Genomic DNA, 21533 nt, shown 5'->3' with positions numbered 1-21533 from the left:
TCTGATTAAAATATGAGTGCAACACCTTTGTTAATGCAATTATGCTTACTGCAATTTTGAGATGAATTGTATTATTTAGATGAAATTATTCCATTTACATTAAATAATCGCAAAATCTTATTATAATTATATTCATTAGCATCCTTGTCACAGCAACCGACTCCCATGCGGAAGGTCGCTGGTTCGATCTCAGCTCAGAGAGGGTTTGGTGCTGTAGGACCAGCGAGGTTACATTGGTGCAGTGACCCGGATGAGTGTAAAGGAGGCCAGCTAGTGAAGTGCTGTGCAGGTAAAGCTCACCCCTCTGACCTCTAAAAGGGGCTCTAGAGACAGACGCTAGAGACCATGGTCTTTAGCCTTCTTGTTAGAGCAACCATCTCCCATGTGGAAGGTCACCGGTTCGATCCCAGCTCGGAGTGGGTTGGGTGCTGTAGTACCGGTGGGGTTACATATACACTGAGCCATTTTCTGTGAAATCTATCAACTCTGAGTTGACTTTGGGCAACTAGTGTTTGCGCATACACACTGCTAATTGTGGCAAAAGATAATGGCAAAGCTTATGCACTGTACTGTATTGTAGTCTCGTTTCCACTTCAAAAGAACGAAAGGTCTTGAACGAATCTTTAAATTATTATTTTTCTTTTTACATTTCTGTCATGTGTTTGCAGACACCACAAATGCCGGTGCTTTAGAGCTTGCACCGAGAACAGTGACAGGATTTATTTTCAATGGTTCTCAGGCTAGTGGTGGTCAAACATCCCACTCATCCATATTTGGCCACCAGTGCTTTAATCTTCTAATCTTGGACAGTGACTATGGAGTCATTTATTTGTTCTTCTCCAGGAGACCAGGGCACACTTGTGGCAGATGTTTCAACTCTTCCACTCGGGATCACAGCCACCACATGCTCTCCTTGTTTTGCACCTAGTTCTCTTTATAGAACTTTGGCAGTGGAAATACTTATGAGGTATACTGCTCCACTTGCTTTGGCTAGTGCTGTTCAACGCCACCTTTATTGATGTACTTGCACCCAGTATGCGATGTGGAAACCTTCTTGCGATTGAAGGATTGACATTAGTCTTCATTATCCGAGGTGTGTCCAACAGCCTTTTAAGGTAAAACTAAGCCAAGATCTGCTTTTAGAGCTGTAATTTCTCCTTGGGCTCTGTGATATTGAAATGGTCACAGGTTTTATGTGACACGACTTAACAGGGTTCTAAAGTAGGTGAGAGGAAGTGCAAAAAACAAGATATAATTTCAATAAGGCATAATGTTGTAAGTGGGGAACCAGTAAGAAGACAATTAATCAGTGCCTCCACAGCTGCTTCCTGACATTTCTGCAAAATGTTGTGGAAAATTTAATGAAGGCTAGCCTTGTAATGGTTTCAAGCTTACCCGGTGGAAAATATGACAGCCTTTCCATAGACAATTAAGACCAACATGAAGCCCTGTTTTTCACTTTTTTTATCCTTGTCTTTCTTTCCATTGGGCAGTGCTCTGCGTATAAGCCAAGGCTAAATGGAAACATGTACATTAAAACAGATACAGCTGTCGAGCCTGAAAAACCCTTAGGATTGTTGGCGGTTTGCTAAGCATTCTAAGCAAAGGCACCTACAGGAAGATTTAGTGTCAAATCACACGTTCACTCCCACAGTCCACAAGGCGGGCATGTTTTTAAACACCACCTCCAGGAATGTGTCATAAATCCATCTAATGACCAATACATGGTGCTGATCTTTTCCCCATTTACTTCCATGACGTTTTCCTGCATTGCACCAGTCCACAAATATGCAGCTCTTGTTTTGAGAATGGGTTATTCACAGAGAATGTTTTCATCTGTGCCGTTTTCAATTATCAAGCCATCCTGTAATTACGCTGCTCTGTCCCATGTTGGATGGCTTGTGTGCCAGAGCCCCTGGCCAGACCTCTATCCCAGACCAGGGTACATTTTTCCGTCCAGGCCTAGCTTTTCTCTAGTGGCCGGTTTGGTCAGTTATTTGATTGGTAATAGTATCTTGTGCTTGGGGGAGTGACAGTTAAATTAAACATGACATCATGCTGAAAAGGATTTTTTCTCTCCTCAATAGCTGTTGTATTTTCTGTCAGCAAGCACTGCCTTTTGACCTGATACCCGTGACCCAGTGTAGACCTCTTCCGTGACAAAGAAAAAGAATTAAGAGAGAACCTGTTTGACTGTGATAGGTTACTTAGGGCTTCCGATCAGTCCCCTCCGAATAGTTGTTGGATTGTAGCAAATGGATATCGGTAGCTTCTTCAATATTAAGATATAAACGCCGGACATGATAACTGGCCACTTTCTTATCTGCGGTTACTGTTCATCGAGATAAATCTCAACATTTCCTAAACCGAGGCAGTGCTAATGTCTTATTTAATGGCTGATGTCAAGGCCCAGTCAAATTTTAGTGCGTAGCAATTTGTTGAGAGAGCAGCCGCCTGGACAGATGATGTTATTTAAATAATCACCACTGATATGATTATAATGACAAGCTAATGGATAATGTGTCCTTTCCGCTGCCGTATCGCAAAACTAATCAGAGCAAGCGAGCGTTTTTCTCCCTCTTCTTTATGCCATGATATTGTCCTTATGAAAGAATTGCCCATCATTTCTATGAATGTCAGTGTGTTGATGTTTGATTTTTCCGGTACATTCACTCTCTCGCTCTCAGTGAGTCGCTGGCATCACAGCTGCTAGATAATTACGCATTCGACCAAATTTCTTGAAGGGTTGTATGCATCTCGTTTCCGGCTGCGCACGGATTGCGGCAGCGCTGCCATCCCTCTCGGCCCACACAGGCAGAGAATTGGATGGGCTGGGTTGTGTAACTGAAGCCCCTTTCATAACGCAATTCATCAACACTATAGCCCTGCATGGTATTCATGCCTTCTCCACCCACACAGGAACAGTCACCCACTCTCCTCACCCCGTCTCGAGATGGCTGTAGATACTTCCCACGCATGCTTTCTCTCTTCAGTGCACACATAAATGCTCAGGCTCTCCTGTACAGTGTTAAAAATACTTCCCCTTTGCTTTAATGGCTTTTTCCTCTCCGCCGTATAGCTTGAAAGACTGGTTTATCTGTCTGAACAACAAGTACGGCTGTCTTTTCATGATCTCCTATCGATCCTATTTCCTCTTTCCAGAAGGCGTTCCAAGGTAACTCTTGTCGAGTAGCAAGTTATGGGAGTCCTGTGCCCTTGGAATGTGATTGCGATATTGCTGTTGTGTAGAACTCCCCTACACTGACCATCTGGACATGATTTTAGCAGGCCTGTGTCTCTGTGCTGGCCTCTCACCCGGCTGCATGTGGAGCTGGATGAGTCGCCTGCCCAAGATTCAACTTTGGAGTCCTAATGAGGAGTCGGTATGACACTCAAGGGGGCTGACTCACACACATTTTGGGTGATACATCCTCCAGTCCTGCTAACACAGAGCAAAATCACACCGTAAAAGTTGCTGGATGAGCAAAAGGTGAATCTTGTGGGGAGTTGAGATAAACTGCAAAGAAAAAAAGTCCTGAGCGAGTGGAGTGAAGGGAAAGGTAATGTGAGGATAGCATTTGTGGGCCATAATTCAGGATCGTCTCCTTTATTTGTACGGCTTTTTCAGTTATAGGAAGCTAAATAAAAGAACAGCTATTGAGATCCTTCCCACATTCAGTCAAGGTTGCTTAAATAATTGCTTTGGATAGACATGTGCCAGTTCCCTTAAAACAGAAGGCTTTATTGTGGTATCCTAACTTTAATCTATTTACAGAATCTATTTCATCTGTTCTGTGCCAGAGGATAAAGCCAGTTGGAGTAGTAAAAGTTCGTCTCCATCACTAATGAGTTGGGATAGCTGGAACAAGGTCCATGGAAAATCAACTCAGCAACCTCTCCTCAGCAAGAATAGTGGTATTTGTGCACACTTTAAATTCCCGTATGGCAGTAAACTTCCTCTTGAGACATGCAAGCAAGGTGCAAGCAAAATTGAAAAGCACAACAACAAGAAATGTACAAATAAGCCCTAAAATAAAGTTTGAGGGATCGATCATGATTGCTTTAGCTTAGGGATTTGTCACTATAACCTCTAGAACCACTGAAACAATTAGCAGCCTGTTATATTATTTAGTGTCTGTCCTACAAGGGACAAAAAAGTGCCACTTGGTCTCAAGGGAAATGAGATCTGGCTCGTGCACCTCCCAAGCATCATGACAGTGATGTCATAGGGGAGCAGACAAAAGATGGAACCCAATCTCTGGAACATACTGCCTGGTGTTTCCAGGTGCACCTCAGTGAACTACATGATCTCGTATCACTGTCTGACTCCAAAAAGTCCATTAGCTTAAGTATGCTAACTTCAGTCACATGCATTTATATACACACACACACAGACAAGTCATTTACACTTCTGAAGTTGCAGATAAGTGTACTTAAAACCAAAGATCACACCATAGGCAGCTTTGAACTGCAAATCCATCTCTTCAAAAACTGGGGAGCGGTAAACGGACAAGCTTGACTGAATTACCCAAGTTGTTTATTGCCATAACCCTGTAACTTTGGCAGGAGTTAAACAGCTAGGCAGCTGATAATCACAGTGTTAAAGAGCATGACTCAGAATATTTCAAGAACATACTTTGGCAAAAGATCTTTTTTTCCAGGTCTGCTTCTATTTTATTCTTTATTTAGTTGCTCATTATATGTATTTGTTTGCAATCTCACAGTGTCCTGCTGTGAACTTCAGGAAGATTAGGCACTTCCACTGCATAATGGCTTTAAATGCGATAGAACTTAAAAAAGACAGGGAGTCTCCCTCCAAGTGAAAAGGATATCCAAATAGCTTAGAATGTGACATAATGCCTTTCTAAATCCTTTTAGGACTGCTGCACCATGCAGTATTCATTGACAAACAGACTTTGAGAAGACTGCTGTTAATCCTCTCACTGAAATCTGACAGCAGAACTGTAAAATGCATAATCCTTGCGTTAGATTAGGTGGTGTATTTATATTCATGAGCAAGTGTCCACATACAAGTGTTTATGTTCTTTATTATGCTGGTATTGTGCATACAGCATGGAGGCCTTGCTGTGCCCCCAGGGTAGGAAACTCCTACACTTTGTATGGTGAAATGGGGCAGGAAGATGAGTGGGACAGCAGGCAGCAGTACTGATCTTAGCCATGCAAGGATCACAATAATCTTTGGACATAAACAAGTTTCATAACCATCTAGCAAAACTAGATGGTTTGAGCTATGCGTCTCGAACAGTGCATACTGTAGATTCACAGGACAAGCATGGCAAAGAGCACAGGGACTTGTGTCAAATAAGGTTTTTATAACCTCTTTGATTTATGTAATATGACTTAGTCATGCTGTTCTGAATTCTGACGGATTTGCTGTGAATGGAGGCACAGCTCTTATCCTCTTCACAGTGTGCGTGTGTCCCACACATGTGGACTCAGAATGTAAGCACATTCATTTGCCTCTTCAAAATTCGAAGTATTTTTAACCTCCTTTAAAAACACATATTATACAATTCATTCAGCAAGACCTAAAAAACCCATCATGTAATGATGTTTTAGAAAATTGTGTGACCACATGTATCATGGAGATGTTTTGCCTATTGATATATAAATATATAGATTTTTCGATATTGTTAATACTGTGGTAGATTAAAAAATATTTGCAGAATAGTACTTACAGAATATACCAACACATGAGAGTAATAGAGTAACTTCAGTGCTGTGGAAGATACCTCCAATCTGTAAGATATTCCATATTACTTGTCACTGTTGTTTAAAAGTAATCCCTTACCTTATACTGTAATACTACTGTCCCACATGTGTAATGAATCCAAAATAACTATAGAAGTAAAACTTAAAGTATGTGAGATGTTTAATTAAAATATAACACAAATCGATGCTAGACGCTTTACTGACTTGTGTACTGACATTATCCCGCATTATTGTGTTTTTTGTCATTAAACAAAGACTTATTCTGGGCAGGTTAATAAGGAGGGAAAATGTAGATAGATATAGCCCTATATGTATTTTTTTTTTCATGTCAGACACAGGATTTTACACAGAGTTTATACAGTTGAAGTCAGATTTATGTATGTCTGAGTATGTCTTATGTATGTCTGATAATATTTTTTCTGTCTGAGAAAGTCTTATTTGTTTTATTTCGGTTAGAATAAATGCATTTTTAAAATTTTTAAAAAAACATTTTAAGGCCAAATTTATTAGCCCCTTTAAGCAATATTTTTGATAGTCTACAGAACAAACCACCATTATACAATAACTTGCCTAATTCCCCTAACTTGCCTAGTTAACCTTATTAACCTAGTTAAGCCTTTAAATGTCACTTTAAGCTGAATACTAGTGTCTTGAAAAATATTTAGTCAAATATTTTTTACTGTCATCATGGCAAAGATAAAATACATTGGTTATTATAAATGAGTTATTAAAACTATGTTTAAAATTAAGTAGAAATAATCTTCTCTCCGTAAACAGAATTTGGGGAAATAAATAAATGGGGGCTAATAGTTCATTCATTCATTCATTCATTTTCTTTTCAGTTTATTCCCTTTATTAATCAGGGTTCGCCACAGCGGAATGAACCACCAACTTATCAGCACATGTTTCACACAGCGGATGCCCCTCTAGCTGCAACCCATTAAACTCATACATTCTCATTCACACACATACACTACAGTCAATTTTAGCTTACCCAATTCACTTATACCGCATGTATTTGGACTGTGGGGGAAACCGGAGCACCCAAAGGAAACCCATGCGAATGCGGGGAGAACATGCACACTCCACACAGTAATGCCAACTGACTCAGCCGTGGCTCGAACCATCGACCTTCTTGCTGTGGGGCGACAGCACTACCTACTGCGCCATCGCATCGCCCCGCTAATAATTCTCACTTCAAATGCATATGTTTGATTTAATACCTGGTAAACTGACTCACAGTTTACACTCATGCACACTTCATGCTTATGACAGCGGCAAGACAATCTCTTCTGCACCGGATGTGAGCTTCCCTCACGCAGCCACTGAAACTGCTCGCGATTTGCTGCTTTCACACACACATATTTTAGAATCAAAGTTGTACATCAGAAGAAGACTCCGTGACACACTTGATATGGTTTGGCAAACCACTATTTGAGAAACAAGCTAATCCATGAAAATGTTTTTTACCAAAGTACCATTGGATGTAAAGATGATAACTTCGATGATTCCATACCCAGTCACAACATTATCAGATGACTATGTTTTGAAAACATAATATTGCGTCTCTGATATTTCACAGGTTTGCAATAATTTCTTACTTTGAAAAATTATATATTTGGTAAAAAGTGTATTGTAACAAGCATTACAGAACATGTATAGAATAACCCATTTTTTATTTTTCCATTTCAATAATTTTTATTATAGGTTTTTTTATACTTGTTGTATTTTTTGTTTCTTTTATGTGTTTATTCTCAGTATTACCATTGTGTATGAAATGTGCTATATAAATAAACTTGCCTTGCCTAAAATATTAGTGAAAATTGATTAGTAATACCTTACACTATGTTTTAGCAATAAGTAATTCGCTACTCTAATGCATTACATTTCTAACATGTTACTTCCATTACTGATTAACTTGCATCAATGAGAAAATTAGATGTTTGATGTTATTACTTAATACGTTAATAAAGTCCAATAAGCAACAGAAAGAACTCAATTCAGAACTTCCAGTGTCTTTGTGACAGCAGCCTAATATAACTTCTGTGGTCACTAACAAACAAGGTCAGATTGTTGTTTGTTAGTAGTATCAGTTGTATCTTGAATCAACCTTTCTACACTTCCTGTGTTGTTGCGTCTCTAAGGACTTACTAATTTACATAATTTTAAGCTGAAATTTTCTTGTACATATTGCTATTGGAAACTCAAGGCTGCTGTATGTTCAAAACTGCTGCTTAAGTGTAACAACAACTAGGGACATAGTTTGTCTTGTGAACACATACTTTCCTGTGTCAAGCATGGAAGAACTATGAAAACAAAATGAACGAAAAGTTAATGTTTCAAGTGCTATAAATACCAGTGGTTTTTCTGCTCAGCTATTTTTAGTGCTTACATCGCCTCCCAGACATCAGCGTCACACAGTTTCCTCACTCATACTCAGGCAGTGCTGTCTGTTGCAATCAAAATGAGTCTGAGATTAAGATACACTTTTCACTGTGTTCAGCATCTCTGCTCTACAAACACATTCATGTTCTGTTTGCTGGGTTGAGTACATACTGTACCTTGAGGCTGTATTTTGGTAATGTTATCACTTTTGTCCTTATGTGTTCAGTGTTATTATTTTAAAAGCAAAAAAAGAAACTCTTAAGGAAGAAAATGCTTCGAGTTTGCCCTTTAAACACCCACACACACACTACGTCGAATGTCATTTGCATTTCTTAGGCTATTTTTATATGTTTGTGTCTCTTAAGGAAATGAGTGGGCAAGGTTGTTAATGATGACTCATGAGCAGGAGGTGGTAGCTCCTCTGCATCAGTTCATTGAAAACTCTTGACACACTAGGCGAGAAGAACACAGCTGTGCAGCTGCCTAGATATCAAACTGAAAGAGTATGAGAAAGCAAGCTGTAATTGAAGTATGATGAGCAACAGATCACATGATCAACTGGCATGCTTTGTTTAGACAGCTGAGTATTTTCCCCCAGCTTTTTTACATCAGCTTGAAAATCTTAGGGTAGTAGTGTTATGTAGTATTTTCTTTATTTTAGCAGATTTCTTGCATTGTTTAAACTTTTTCATAACTTATGATTTTGTTTTCTTTTTCTCTCTTGTAGATTGTGAAACTTAAGGAGGACATTAATCAGAAGAACAAGCTTGGATAAAACAATAAGTGAATGGACTGCTGAAATGAGTGATGGAAAGATACTGCCTTGATTGTCACAAGGGAACATAATTTGTATTTTAAAGTGGAGCAACACTTGAACTATGGAGGTGGAAGGACCTTTTATTTAGGAGTAACTTAATACCTTATCTGGCATGACAGCTTTCATGAATGAAATTTGACAAACAGCCATCTTAAGAAACCCTACTGGAGTACTAAGAAAAATGGAGCCACATGAACCTATTGTTGGCCAAAAATGCACCAAGGAGCAACGGGAAAAGAACCCCTTACAAAGAAAATGGGTCTCTGAGCCATCTGCTGGAACAAAAAGAAATACCTTTGCAGACCCAGATATTAAAAGACACTCACATCGTGAGCAAAGTCTAACAGGTGGTACAAACCTTACTAGTTCAACTCAAAAGTACAGTTCTGGAAACCTGATGTCATCTGCAGTGACACATTCATCACAAGAAGGTCAGTTTCAACAGATCTTTCCTCGGCCTTACCCCTACCAGCTGCCACATTCTTACCCACAGGAGCCTTTCCTTGGTGGTACAAAGCCACAACCAGGGTTAGAGGCCCATGCCTGGTCTTTCTCTGGTCAACTGCAATCTCTGCCACCAGATGATATGTATCCGGTACACTCCCGCTCTCATGGAGTATTTCCTCGTCATAAGTCTCCTGCTGGTTTTGGCCAATTTTCCCAATCCGGACCCGAGCAGCCAGATGAAAGTCATAAGAAGGAACAAAAACCCAAGAAGCCAGGAAAGTACATATGTCACTATTGTGGTAGAGCATGTGCTAAACCCAGCGTGCTGAAAAAACACATTCGGTCCCACACAGGGGAGCGTCCTTATCCCTGTGTTCCATGTGGTTTCTCGTTCAAAACCAAGAGCAATTTGTATAAACATCGAAAATCGCATGCTCATGCCATAAAAGCAGGACTTGTTCCATTCTCTGATCTAGCAACCCGAACAGACACTGATCAAGCATCTTCAGTTGGGGAAGCAGAGGCACACTCTGATGGGGAGCAAAGCACTGACACTGATGAAGAAACAGCAGAAGGTGCAATGTTTCCTGAAAAATGTAGCCCTCAGATATCATTCGAGTCAGACAAGAGCCCGATGGAAAGGGGACCAGCATATGCAGACCCAGCAGAGGAATTGTCAGTGGCATCTATGAAAGTGCCTATCTTAATTGTTCCAAAACAAGGGGTGCCATCACCTGCTACTGAGTGCCCCCAGTTTACAGACATTAAAGGTTCAGTTATTGGTGGACAGATGGGCAGAGGAGATGAGTCTCATACGGTTAAACAGAGACTTGCCTTAAGACTCACTGAGAAGAAAGACCTGGATTCAGAGCAGTCTCAAAATCTCTTGAGCCCCCACAGTAAAGGTAGCACTGATTCTGGTTATTTTTCTCGCTCCGAGAGTGCTGAACAGCAGATAAGTCCACCTAACACCAATGTAAAGACATATGAAGAGATCATGTTTGGAAGAACTTGGTACCATAGAACTAACTCAAGATCTAGACAATCAGTCACAGTTGGGATGGTGGCAATTGCTAGTCAAGACACTAATATCAACAAGTCTAGTGCCATGCAGGAGTTGGCAATGGGAAAGATATCAGAGGGTCATGTATTTTATCAAAGTGATTGTGCAGAATCTCATTTAATCCCTGGATGTGACCCAAAGCATTATCATGCTGGCTCTTGCCAAACCAGCACAGGTCTTCTAGAAGCACCTTCTGATTCAGGGCCACTTATACGAAGTAATTCAATGCCAACACCTTCCCCAACCAACCTCAATGTACCACCAAATCTAAGAGGGAGTCACTCATTTGATGAGATGATGACCCAAGATGATGTCTTTTACACCGGAGCTGCAGGTCTAAAAAGATTGAGGAGACAGAGCGCCTTTGAACACTCTGTCCAGGAAGGGCATGGAGAGTCAGAAAGCTATGGGAAGATCACGGGTCCAAATTCAAGTTTAAGGGGGCATTTGATGCCAGAATTGAAAGGTTCTGGGTCAGAGATGGCTTGTCCAGAAGTACGCACAGCTTACACTTCATATGGTACAAAAGTGGGAATGACAGAGTTTACCACAAGAAAACGTCGCATGAAAAAGAGTGTCGGTGAAGAGGAAGACTGCCTTGGACAAGATGATGGCAGCCGTAGTGGCTCTACTGAAATGGCAGAGGAATATGACTTAAGGCAAGGAAGTCAAGATTCTTCTAAGGCTGTTCCAGCTAATAAGGGATCCATGTTTAGAGCACATAGCCCTTCAGACAGTTTTGATAGAGGTTCATGTATGACACCAGAGGATGTGGTCCATGTTCAAGATTCGGACACAAAGACTGGTGGAAATGTAATTTCTGTCATTCAACATACTAATTCGCTGAGCAGGCCAAACTCATTTGAGAAGACTGAATCAATAGAACACCCATTTTATCAGCCGGATAAGCATGCTGGACATCTTTCTGAACAATCAGACACAGAAAATATTGATGATGTTCAAAGCCCCGATTCTCATCATAGATCAGAAAGCATGGAACATCAGCAGCAGGGTGACAATGAACATGGATCTTTCTCTTCTAACACGCTTTATCATATGCCCCACAAACTTGTACGTCAACCAAACATTCAAGTGCCTGAGATAAGAGTTACAGAAGAGCCTGACAAACCGGAAAAAGAACCTGAGGTCCCAGCAAAAGAACCAGAGAAACATGTTGAAGAATTTCAGTGGCCACAACGAAGTGAAACATTGTCCCAGCTCCCTGCAGAAAAGCTACCTCCAAAGAAGAAACGTTTGCGTCTTGCAGATATGGAGCACTCTTCTGGAGAGTCCAGCTTTGAGTCCACTTGTACTAGTCTGTCAAGAAGCCCTAGTCAAGAAAGTAACTTATCTCATAGTTCAAGCTTTTCTATGTCATTTGACAGAGAGGAAAGCATCAAATCTGTATCCCCAACTAAACAAGATGAATTTGCTAAGCAGTCTGAGTTTTTAACTGTTCCAGGAAGTGGCCATTCTCTGTCAATACCAGGCCATCATCAAAGAGAAATGCGACGTTCTTCATCAGAGCAGGCACCCAGTGCTTTGCCCACTGAAGTACCAGAAATACGTAGTAAGTCATTTGACTATGGAAGTCTTTCAACTGGGTCGAGACAAGGAGAAGTATATGCGAGTGCTTCAGCTATGAAGGAGCGTAGACGAGGTTACCTTGTTAGACAGGCATCTCTCAGTGTTTATCCTGAAGTAGTAGTTCAAGAGCCAATTTCAGAGTTGTCCATCAAACAAGAGCATTCTGACCATGTTTCTCAAGCTGGTTTAACTGGTACATCCTATTGTGTAGCTAATGACTTGCCTAGACCCAGAAGAGGTGCACAGTCAGTTCTCGGATCACATCTCTTGCTGCAACAAAGCATCAGTGAGGACAGTCAATCTGAGGATCATTTCCAGAACACCCCTCGCTTGCCTGCACAGCTTTCTTCAGATAGTGAACATTCAGTGCATGAGCACATGACCCAAGATTTATTTCAGCATTCTTCACTTCAGAGCAGCATGGCATCCTCACCTTTCTTGCCATTTCAACCAATGCTCTGGCATCCTGAATCAACACAAAGAAACAAGCATAACCTGGCATTCCAGTCACATAATTTACAAAAGCTACATATCAAACAGCCAAATCTACAGCCTTTGCTACAGAAACCATACCAACCTTCTCATCAAATTCAAGTGCAAACAGACTCAAAAACTGATGGGGCAAGTCACAACTATCCATATCCTTCAAGGGCCTCCCCACAGCAGCTTGGGGTATTGTCGTCTAAAGTACTGACTACAAGCTTCCTACAACAAGTTCAGCCTACTTTTGCAACTCAAAACGTAGGTTCACCACAATCACTCCCTGGAATGCTGGTCCCAGTCAGGATCCAGACAAATGTGCCATCTTACGGTAGTGTTATGTATACAAGTGTTTCACAAATCCTTGTCACTCATGCTCAGAGCACAACTTCTATCAGAGTCATATGCACAGATAATGTGTCAACTGCATCAATAACAGGCACTGCATCAAAGCATCAAGTAGGCATCAATTTATCAAAAATATTAGGACATTCAGGAGGGTCTATAAATTTTCCAACATGGAAAGTTCCTGAATATTTACCTGGGAGCCTTAATACAGGAATTCCTTTGTCTTTGACGTCAGGGACTATCTCTACTACAGATGCTTCCTCTAATATTGGGGGGAGTAAGAGAATGTTGTCGCCAGCAAGCAGTCTTGAGCTTTTTATTGAAACCAAACAACAGAAACGGGTCAAGGAAGAGAAGATGTATGGCCAGATTGTGAAGGAGCTTAGTGCAGTTGAGCTGAGCAATTCCAGTGCACCAAAAGACAATGAGTCCACTAAAGCTGAATTTTCAAACAGAGATGACTCAATAGATGAGCAAGAGAGGATGTCCTCGTCTCCACCATCTGACTTTTTGTCATCCAAATACCTTGGGTACCCGTCTGCACCTCGTTTGCCTGATGTGCCACCAAAAGACAACTTCATTCCACCCTTGCAAATTATTACAAATGTAACCAGCAGAGCAGATTCCCCAGAGGAGCTTGATGTTGATGAATCCACACCAGAGGCAAGCTCAAGCCCACAATCAGTGATGTCCTCAAGTGATACTCAAGAAGAATCCAAACAGAGCATGGGTAACAAGTTTCCAGTAAACATGCTAGTGCAGCTAGCTGCCAATCAAGGCGGTGGAGTCGTTGGTAGCACACTAATGCTGACTGACTTGGCAGATGTCCACCAGTTTTTTCAGTTCCCAAGTCTTCGCACACCAACCAGTGTCAGCTGGTGCTTCTTAAATTATACCAAACCAAATTATGCCCATACAACTCCCTTATCCTCTGTGTATGGTTCTTGGTGCATCAGCTCCTACAACCCCAACCCACTGAACCTCAGCACCAAGGCCACCCTGGCACTTCTTCGATCCAAACAGAGGAAGAATACAGAGATGTACACAATGGCTGCTATGCATCAACCTGGCACTGGAAAATTGGTTTCATCTCTGCGCTGGAAACAGAAGTTTGAGCAGGTAATCCAAACTTTTTCTTAAGAATATTCAGCAGTTTAAATTAAGAATAACAGTATTAATTTCATTCCGCAAATTTTTTATTTATTTATTTTTTGTTAGAACATGAAATTGCAAGCTGCTTATTTCTGACGGTCTCAAATTATATGTAAAAACGAATGACAAGAAAATGTAGTTTAAGGATTTGTGGTTCTAGCTATTTTCTGTTTACATTTCCAGTTGAAGCCAGAGCATATACAGTTGGATGTTGGGAAGTTTGCAAAGAAAATGAAGGGAATCAGCTCAAGAGACAGGGGGAAAGAGGACCATGGAGAAAAAGAGGCTTGTTCAAAACAGGCTGAACCCACTCGCATCAAAATCTTTGAAGGAGGGTATGTGACATTGTGGTAATTTTTTAAAAAGTAAATGGTTCATATTGAAAATGCCAATCTCCTTTCACAAAAATTCAGTTAAAAGTCACATACTCCTAGAAAAAAACAAACATTAGGAATCCAACATTAATCATCATTCACAACAATACCAAAAATGGTTAAGTTGTGTATGACTTACATGATAATTATTTTGTTTCGTATACAGTACAACACACATACTACACATGCATGTGACTTTAATATGTTTAAAAAGAAACAAGTATTTTTCATATAATAACATTCTCTACAAGGAGAAAAAAACAGTAAATGCAGCTATGAAAATGTTTTGATGTTACTTTATCATCCAGGTTTTAATATTTTAATATCATTTTAAATATATAAAAGAACCATGTCTTCCAAATATATAATGTGAAATGTGTTTTCACTCCCCATCAACATTTGACACTATATTTAATACTCTCCAATAATTATTTAAAACATGTTTTATTTCAGGTACAAATCCAATGAAGACTATGTTTATGTGCGTGGCCGAGGCCGGGGAAAGTACATCTGCGAGGAGTGCGGGATCCGCTGTAAAAAACCAAGCATGCTGAAAAAACATATTCGCACACACACAGATGTCAGGCCATATGTCTGCAAGTTCTGCAACTTTGCTTTTAAAACAAAAGGTTGGTTTTCTCATATATTTCCAGTAACCACACTCAAAACATCTTGGAAACAACATTTTATAGTTTGAATAAAACCAAAATGTGGATATTTATTGTTGACTTCAGTAACACACTGAGGTACAGAAGATCTATGTACTGTGTAAACAGAATAAATTGAGGGTTAGAGATCATTTTTAATGCTAGTGCAAGCAATTTAAACATTTTAAAATCTCATTTCAGGAAATCTTACAAAACACATGAAGTCAAAAGCTCACATGAAAAAGTGCTTGGAGCTTGGAGTATCAGTGACTTCGGTGGATGAAACAGAGGCAGAAGAACTAGGTATGATTCAGACTCTGGTCACATTATTCTAAATGTATGCAGGCAGCTGGACTGTTGCAAGTGATACATTATTGTTTTTACATTATTTACATTAGTTTTACATTATTGTTAAAAAGTATATGTAATTTACTATTAAATAATTATTGGTTAACCTGACTTAAAGTCAAAGTCAGTTGTGAAAATGTTTTTTTTTTCTTCTTTTCTCAGACACTACTGAGGAGGTTCAAAGAGGATCAGAGAAGAAGGGCATGTCAGAGATAATGGCAGAGCACCAGTTCTCTGATGCTGATGATTCGGAGGGTGCTGAAGAGGATGGTGATGAAGTTGATGACGATGAGGATGATGATGATGATTATGAGGGTGATTCAACACCGAAGACACGCTCTCGAAGCACAAGCCCACAGCCATGTTCCATCCCCTCACTCGCTATCACTGCAATTGCCGCTTCACAGGAATCCATCCCAGAGGGTTTGGCCATCTCCAAACAGCCTATTTTCACTTACTTCACCAGTCTGCCCAGTATTCAGATCACTCAGCTCATGGCACCCAGTGAGAAAGCTGGAGAGATCCAGATGGCTGAATACCAGAAGCTCCTTCAAGGGGCTCTGGGTGAAGATCACAAAAACAGACTGGATGTGCCTAGCTCTATGGATGAAGACCTGGCTCTCTCTCCAGAACACAGCTCATCCTCCTTTGAATTCTCGTGCTCCCGGCTGTCTTCACCAGGCTGTGATTCCTCCCCACTTCGAGAAAGCTCACCTTCCTCTAGGCGGTATCTGTCCCCTCGAAGGGACCTCTCCCCGCGTGGCCGTTTGTCACCAAGGCGAGAAGCATCTCCCCTTAGGCATATCTCCCCCAGGCGGGATGTTTATAGAAGAGATCTGTCACCAAGGAGGGACCTTTCTCCAAGAGGACATCTCTCTCCCATCTCCCAAACAGGACGGCCAACATCCCCAGGAAGGGATCTCTCGGGCAGACTTTCTCCCAGAAGCCGCAGGGGCATGATCAGACCTGTGTCTCCCAGAAGGGGTCTCCATTATCAAAGTGGCCCATGGGCGCTCAGCCCCAGTCCACATGCAGAAATGATATCATTAAGCCAAAAGACCAAGGGCCATGCAGAACCAGAGATGGTAAGTTATTGTTTTTGCTCCATAAGCAGTAGCTCCAGTTGTTAGTGAATAGTAATATAGCTGTAAATAGTGCACTAACTAGGAAACCATATTAAGTCGATCTAAAAGATTTGCAGTGAAAATGGTTGCATACTTGGCATGCTTGGAAAGTTTGGTGAGCTTTCACTTAGTTAAGTGTGAGCAAAAATAAATTTTTATCCTTGAAGAATAAAGGGAGGAGTATGAATTGGAGATACAGTTGAAGTCAGAATTATTAGCCCCCTTTTGATTTTTTTCTTTTTTTTTAATATTTCCCAAATGATGTTTAACAGAGCAAGGAAATTTTCACAGTATGTCTGATAATATTTTTTCTTCTGGAGAAAGTCTTTTTTGTTTTATTTCGGCTAGATTAAAAGCAGTTTTACGTTTTTTAAAAAACAATTTTGGGACAAAATTATTAGCCCCTTTAAGCTAATTTTTTTTCGATAGTCTACAGAACAAACCATCGTTGCCTAATTCCCCTAACCTGCCTAGTTCACCTTATTAACCTAGTTAAGCCTTTAAATGTCACTTTAAACTGTACTGAAGTGTCTTGAAAAATATCAAGTAAAATAATATTTACTGTTATCATGACAAAGACAAAATAAATCAGTTATTAGAAATAGGTTTCTAAAACTATTATGCCTAGAAATGTGCTGAAACGATCTTCCCTCTATTAAACAGAAATTGAGGAAGAAAATAAACGGGCGCTAATAAGTCAAGGGGGCTAATAATTCTGACTTTAACTGTATGTTGGACAGTTATTGAAGTATACAAAGCTGAATTGGGGATATGCTGACCTTTTAATAAAGTATACAAAGTTGTAATTGCACTCATGGACAAGCAATGATACTCAGATATGCGTCTACCAGGGCCTAAATAGCTAACTGTAGTCATACAAAAAGATGAAGCATTTCTATTTTTACTCTATACTAGTTGATTAAGAGTCCCCTGGAGAAAATTGGAATCTGCAGTGCTTGTACAGTATGTGCAGTATAGTAATTCATTTCAGTGCTACCTGGCTTGTTACCATGGTGCTAGGGGGATAATATGATAAATGAGCAATGTCCATTATGTAAGCTTGGACCTTTTTACTGGCAACTGTTATTTTTGTTCTTTGTGGTCTTGTTAAATTCTCCAAACTTTCCAAGAGATCTTGAATAACTGTGAAACAGGTCCTAGAATTATTTACTAGTCATCACTTTCAAGATTTTCTGTAATTTTTCTAAAAATGTAAACCAACCATGTCTTCCAACTGTTTAGGATCAGCGAAAGACGTCTCATCTTCAAGGGGATCCTCGCAACACAGATGCTCCCAGCATCAACCAGGGATTATTTAGCCACCTTCCTCTGCACTCCCAGCAACAGATCCGCACTCCGTTCTCCATGATCCCCATCGGCGGCATCCAGATGGTCCATTCTGTGCCCACTTCTGTCACAGGTCATGCCCACTCCACGCGCCTTCCCCTACAGAAGAGCACCTCGGAGGAGTCCAGCACCAGTGAGGTGTCCTTCCACCTCTCTGAGGGCAGAGGGCCCGCCAGCAAAGGCTCAGAAGACTCACCCCAATCCCAGGAAAAATCCACATCCCCCAAGGCTCCATCACTTTCCCCACAAAAGTCACGAGAGGACAGCACCGAAATGTCAGACAAGGAGAGCAAACAAGAAGAGTGCATCCAAACATGCACTAAGGCGATAGCGTCACTGTGCATCGCCTCAGAGGAAACGACGGACAGACAGCCACTTCCCATTGATCCTTACCATCAGCGCACTTTATCTCAGTCACCTGCAGCTCAGCAAGACTGTGCGGCGAGAGCGCAGCACTACTGCAGCTCAGAGATCAGCCACCCCCTACACTCCAGAGCAGAGAGCAGTGTGTCTGCCACATCAAAGACTCCCACAGCAAGCCATCCCACTCTCTACAACACAGAGACAGCAGAGCGAGTGTCTGGCCAACAGAGTCGTGGAGAGAGGCCAGCAACCATAAAGAAGAGCAAAGATTCAAAAGACAATAGGTGAACAAGGTCAAATGAGAGAGTGGTATCACAGGTTTTATATTTACACATGTATATCCATGCAAACAAGATCAGTCTAAAACACAAGTGAACTGATTCAGTGGTTTCGATGTACATTTATAGCATGCCTTTTATAAGACGGTTTGCTATCTTAACTATAATGACTTTCTTATTTAAAGTTTCAAAGAATATATATATATATATATATATATATATATATATATATATATATATATATATATATATATATATATATATATATATATATAAAATTTTAACTTATATATGAGCCTGACCAAAATTGCTTATGGACTTTGTCTGGTACTTTTCAAATGTACAGATGTGTGTGCCTTTTCTTTACTTTTTGCTTATATTCTTATAAGCATTAAACAGGAAGTCATGTAAATATATATATCAAGTTTTGTGTATCCCGCTTTGTAATAAATGCAATTTACCGTCTTTTTGGACACTTTCGGTCTGAATGATGTGAAGTATCAATACATGTAAGGTTGCACTAAAACATATTTTTATATGTGTGAAATTAAATGGCTTTTGTGTACAGCAGCAATTCTATAATACTATTTATTGTATCATGTTTCATAAATTGTACATTTTTCTTAATGTCGTGGATGCCTTTTCTATGTAAAGCATGGGTTTTGCTATTGCATAATTAGAGCAAAAATTATGTACATGTAATATGGCTTTATATATTAGAAGTATGTGTGCATATACTTCCCAGTAAACTCGCTTTATTTAGAATAATTCTATATAATTTAAGTAAATGTTTATATACCTAGTATACAGAAAAACTATATATATATATATATATATATATATATATATATATATATATATATATATCTGCACATGTTTTAGATTGACAACCACATACTCTACGGTAGTTGGTTCTAAGTGCTTGTATCCTTCTCTTTCCTACTGGCTGATAGGCTACACTAGTTGTGATTTCACCCGTTCACATTTGAAATGTAGAACTGTTCAGCATTAAGTGAATCAACTTTCGCACTTCTGCATTTCCTCCACCACTTACTGAGGTAGATGTGAAAGGTATTTGGATCTTCTGTGAATATGATGTTGCTTGAAGTACTTGACTTGATGATTAGTATGGGGAACATTCCAACAGATGTAAATAATGGATGCCTACGCTCATAGCCATACATATTCATACATTGAAGGAGTTCGTCGTGGGCCACGCCATCAGTCCGCAAAACACATTTATAACTGTATATATGAAAACTCCAGTACTGAGAACTCCTAAAATGCACCTTATGTTTCTTAAACCTTCCTAAAGAATCCCAAATTATATCACTTTTACGACTGGGATTGGAAATAAATACAGTTTTGTTTTTGAGTTGAAGCAACCTAACTGAACTGGAGAATGGAGCCAGTGCACTCTTGTGTGTATATCTGTATTTTGTATTGTGTGTATATGATCTATGTAATTGACTCCTTTGACATTTTTTGTCGGTAGTCCCTGCTATCCACTTAACTGTATTAACATGTCTTTAAAACCTAAGGTATCAAAAGCACAAATCATTGTATTGACAGAAAAAAAAAGATAAACATAATTAAAAATACAGAATCAAAATAAAAGGGGAACTTTGTGATTTTCAGTGGAAAAACAATATGTACGATATTGGTTTTGACGAATCACAGCACAGGTGAAAAAAAATACAGATTGCTGTTTTGAAATAAATACAACTATGATAACTTTGCATGTCTGTGATGTCTTAATGCTTTTTCTTTCTTTTTTTTCTTGCCAGGAAACTGGAACAAAAATGTCAACGTAAAAAGAAAGCTGATTGAAAAGAGACTGGGTGCATGTTCAGATTGAAGATATTAGTACACAAAGATGTGAGCTGCTAAATTTAGTACATTCAAAACATTATTTTTGCTGCTTGTTCATGCTACTTGCTTAAAATGAGCCAAAGCAACACAATTTTTGAGATTTCTTTGGGACAACTTATTTATGTTGAATCTATTTAAATTTGGGAAAGAACAAACAGGAGGTACTGTTTTGATGCACCAGTGAACCCAGTATTTTTTACAGTGTAGTGCTTGATTGCATGACAAACTGCAACACTAAAACCCAAACGACACAAAAAGGTGGATGTTACAGTACATCTATTCTGCATTTATCATGTCTGACAAACAATCCTTTATTAAAAGGTTTTGTGAAGGCTTCTCATTGTCAACATTGACGTTACACGATAATGTCAAGTAGCAGACCAGGCACCAAACTTCAGAAAGCATGTGATAAATTGCAAACTTGAACCATAATAGAGTAAAATAAAGATATCATTTGTGTAGATCTTCTATTGTGTAAATATACAAGCTGAGTTTCAAGTGCATTAAATAATTAGGTTTGTAGCTTTAAAAGAATTTGACCAGTTTTGAATCCATTCAGCTGATCTCCATGTCTGGCGGGAGCACTTTTAACTTCGCTTAGCATAGATCATTGAATCAGATTAGACCAATAGCATCTTGCTCAAAATAATTTTGAAAATGTTCGTATATTTAAAGCTTGACTCTACAGTAGTCGTATTGTTTACTAAAACTAAAAGAAAATGAACAATTGCTATTTTCTAGGCTGAAATGTCTAGGAACTCATTCCAGCATAATAGTCAAGGAACATTGCTGCCGTACCAATGAACAGTACACGCTCCGTGTAAAAATGTCTAACCTTAGTTATATTAATGGAAGTTAGACGATTTTCCTTTTACACTTGTTTATTCAATTTATATACTTGAATACTGTTGAACGCTCCAGAAAAACAAAGCACAGCTTATTAAGTTGTATCTTTGTTCTACTGTATTTATCTTCTTTTTTTTCCATTTAGTCCTTCTAGGATTTTGGAGGGACATTGTTTTATTTGAATTTCTATACATGCGATCTAAAATGACAGCTCTTCTGGTAACTTATGCCACTATTTGCTACAGTTCTTGTGTTTTTGGTTTGAGCTAGGTTAATCATTCCAAAAATAAGACATTATCTACTTATGATCCACAACACAGTC

At 39.6% G+C, this 21533-nt stretch overlaps 2 protein-coding genes across 13 annotated transcripts in view; one reads left to right on the top strand and one right to left on the bottom strand.

Annotated features, from left to right (window-relative positions):
• hivep2a (HIVEP zinc finger 2a) overlaps positions 1–19591 on the top strand; it is a 124330-nt gene extending 104739 nt beyond the window's left edge. For 9 of the 10 annotated variants that reach the window (XM_005160733.6, XM_068215500.2, XM_021468461.3 and 6 more), the window contains 6 exons: positions 8846–13979; positions 14196–14347; positions 14840–15015; positions 15235–15336; positions 15544–16466; positions 17748–18635. In XM_005160733.6, the coding sequence (XP_005160790.1) occupies positions 9117–13979; positions 14196–14347; positions 14840–15015; positions 15235–15336; positions 15544–16466; positions 17748–18503 (6972 nt within the window). In that variant the 5' untranslated portion in view covers positions 8846–9116 and the 3' untranslated portion in view covers positions 18504–18635. 10 annotated transcript variants of the gene reach the window in all.
• The window catches only part of aig1 (androgen-induced 1 (H. sapiens)), a 252745-nt gene that overhangs the window by 215990 nt on the left and 15222 nt on the right, over positions 1–21533 (bottom strand). The gene's annotated exons all lie outside the window — the stretch shown is intronic.

Source organism: Danio rerio, chromosome 20 (assembly GCF_049306965.1).
Source record: "Danio rerio strain Tuebingen ecotype United States chromosome 20, GRCz12tu, whole genome shotgun sequence".
NCBI classification, from domain to species: Eukaryota; Metazoa; Chordata; class Actinopteri; order Cypriniformes; family Danionidae; genus Danio; species Danio rerio.
Note: the sequence above shows the minus strand (reverse complement) of the source record. Positions and strands in the feature narration are given on the sequence as shown.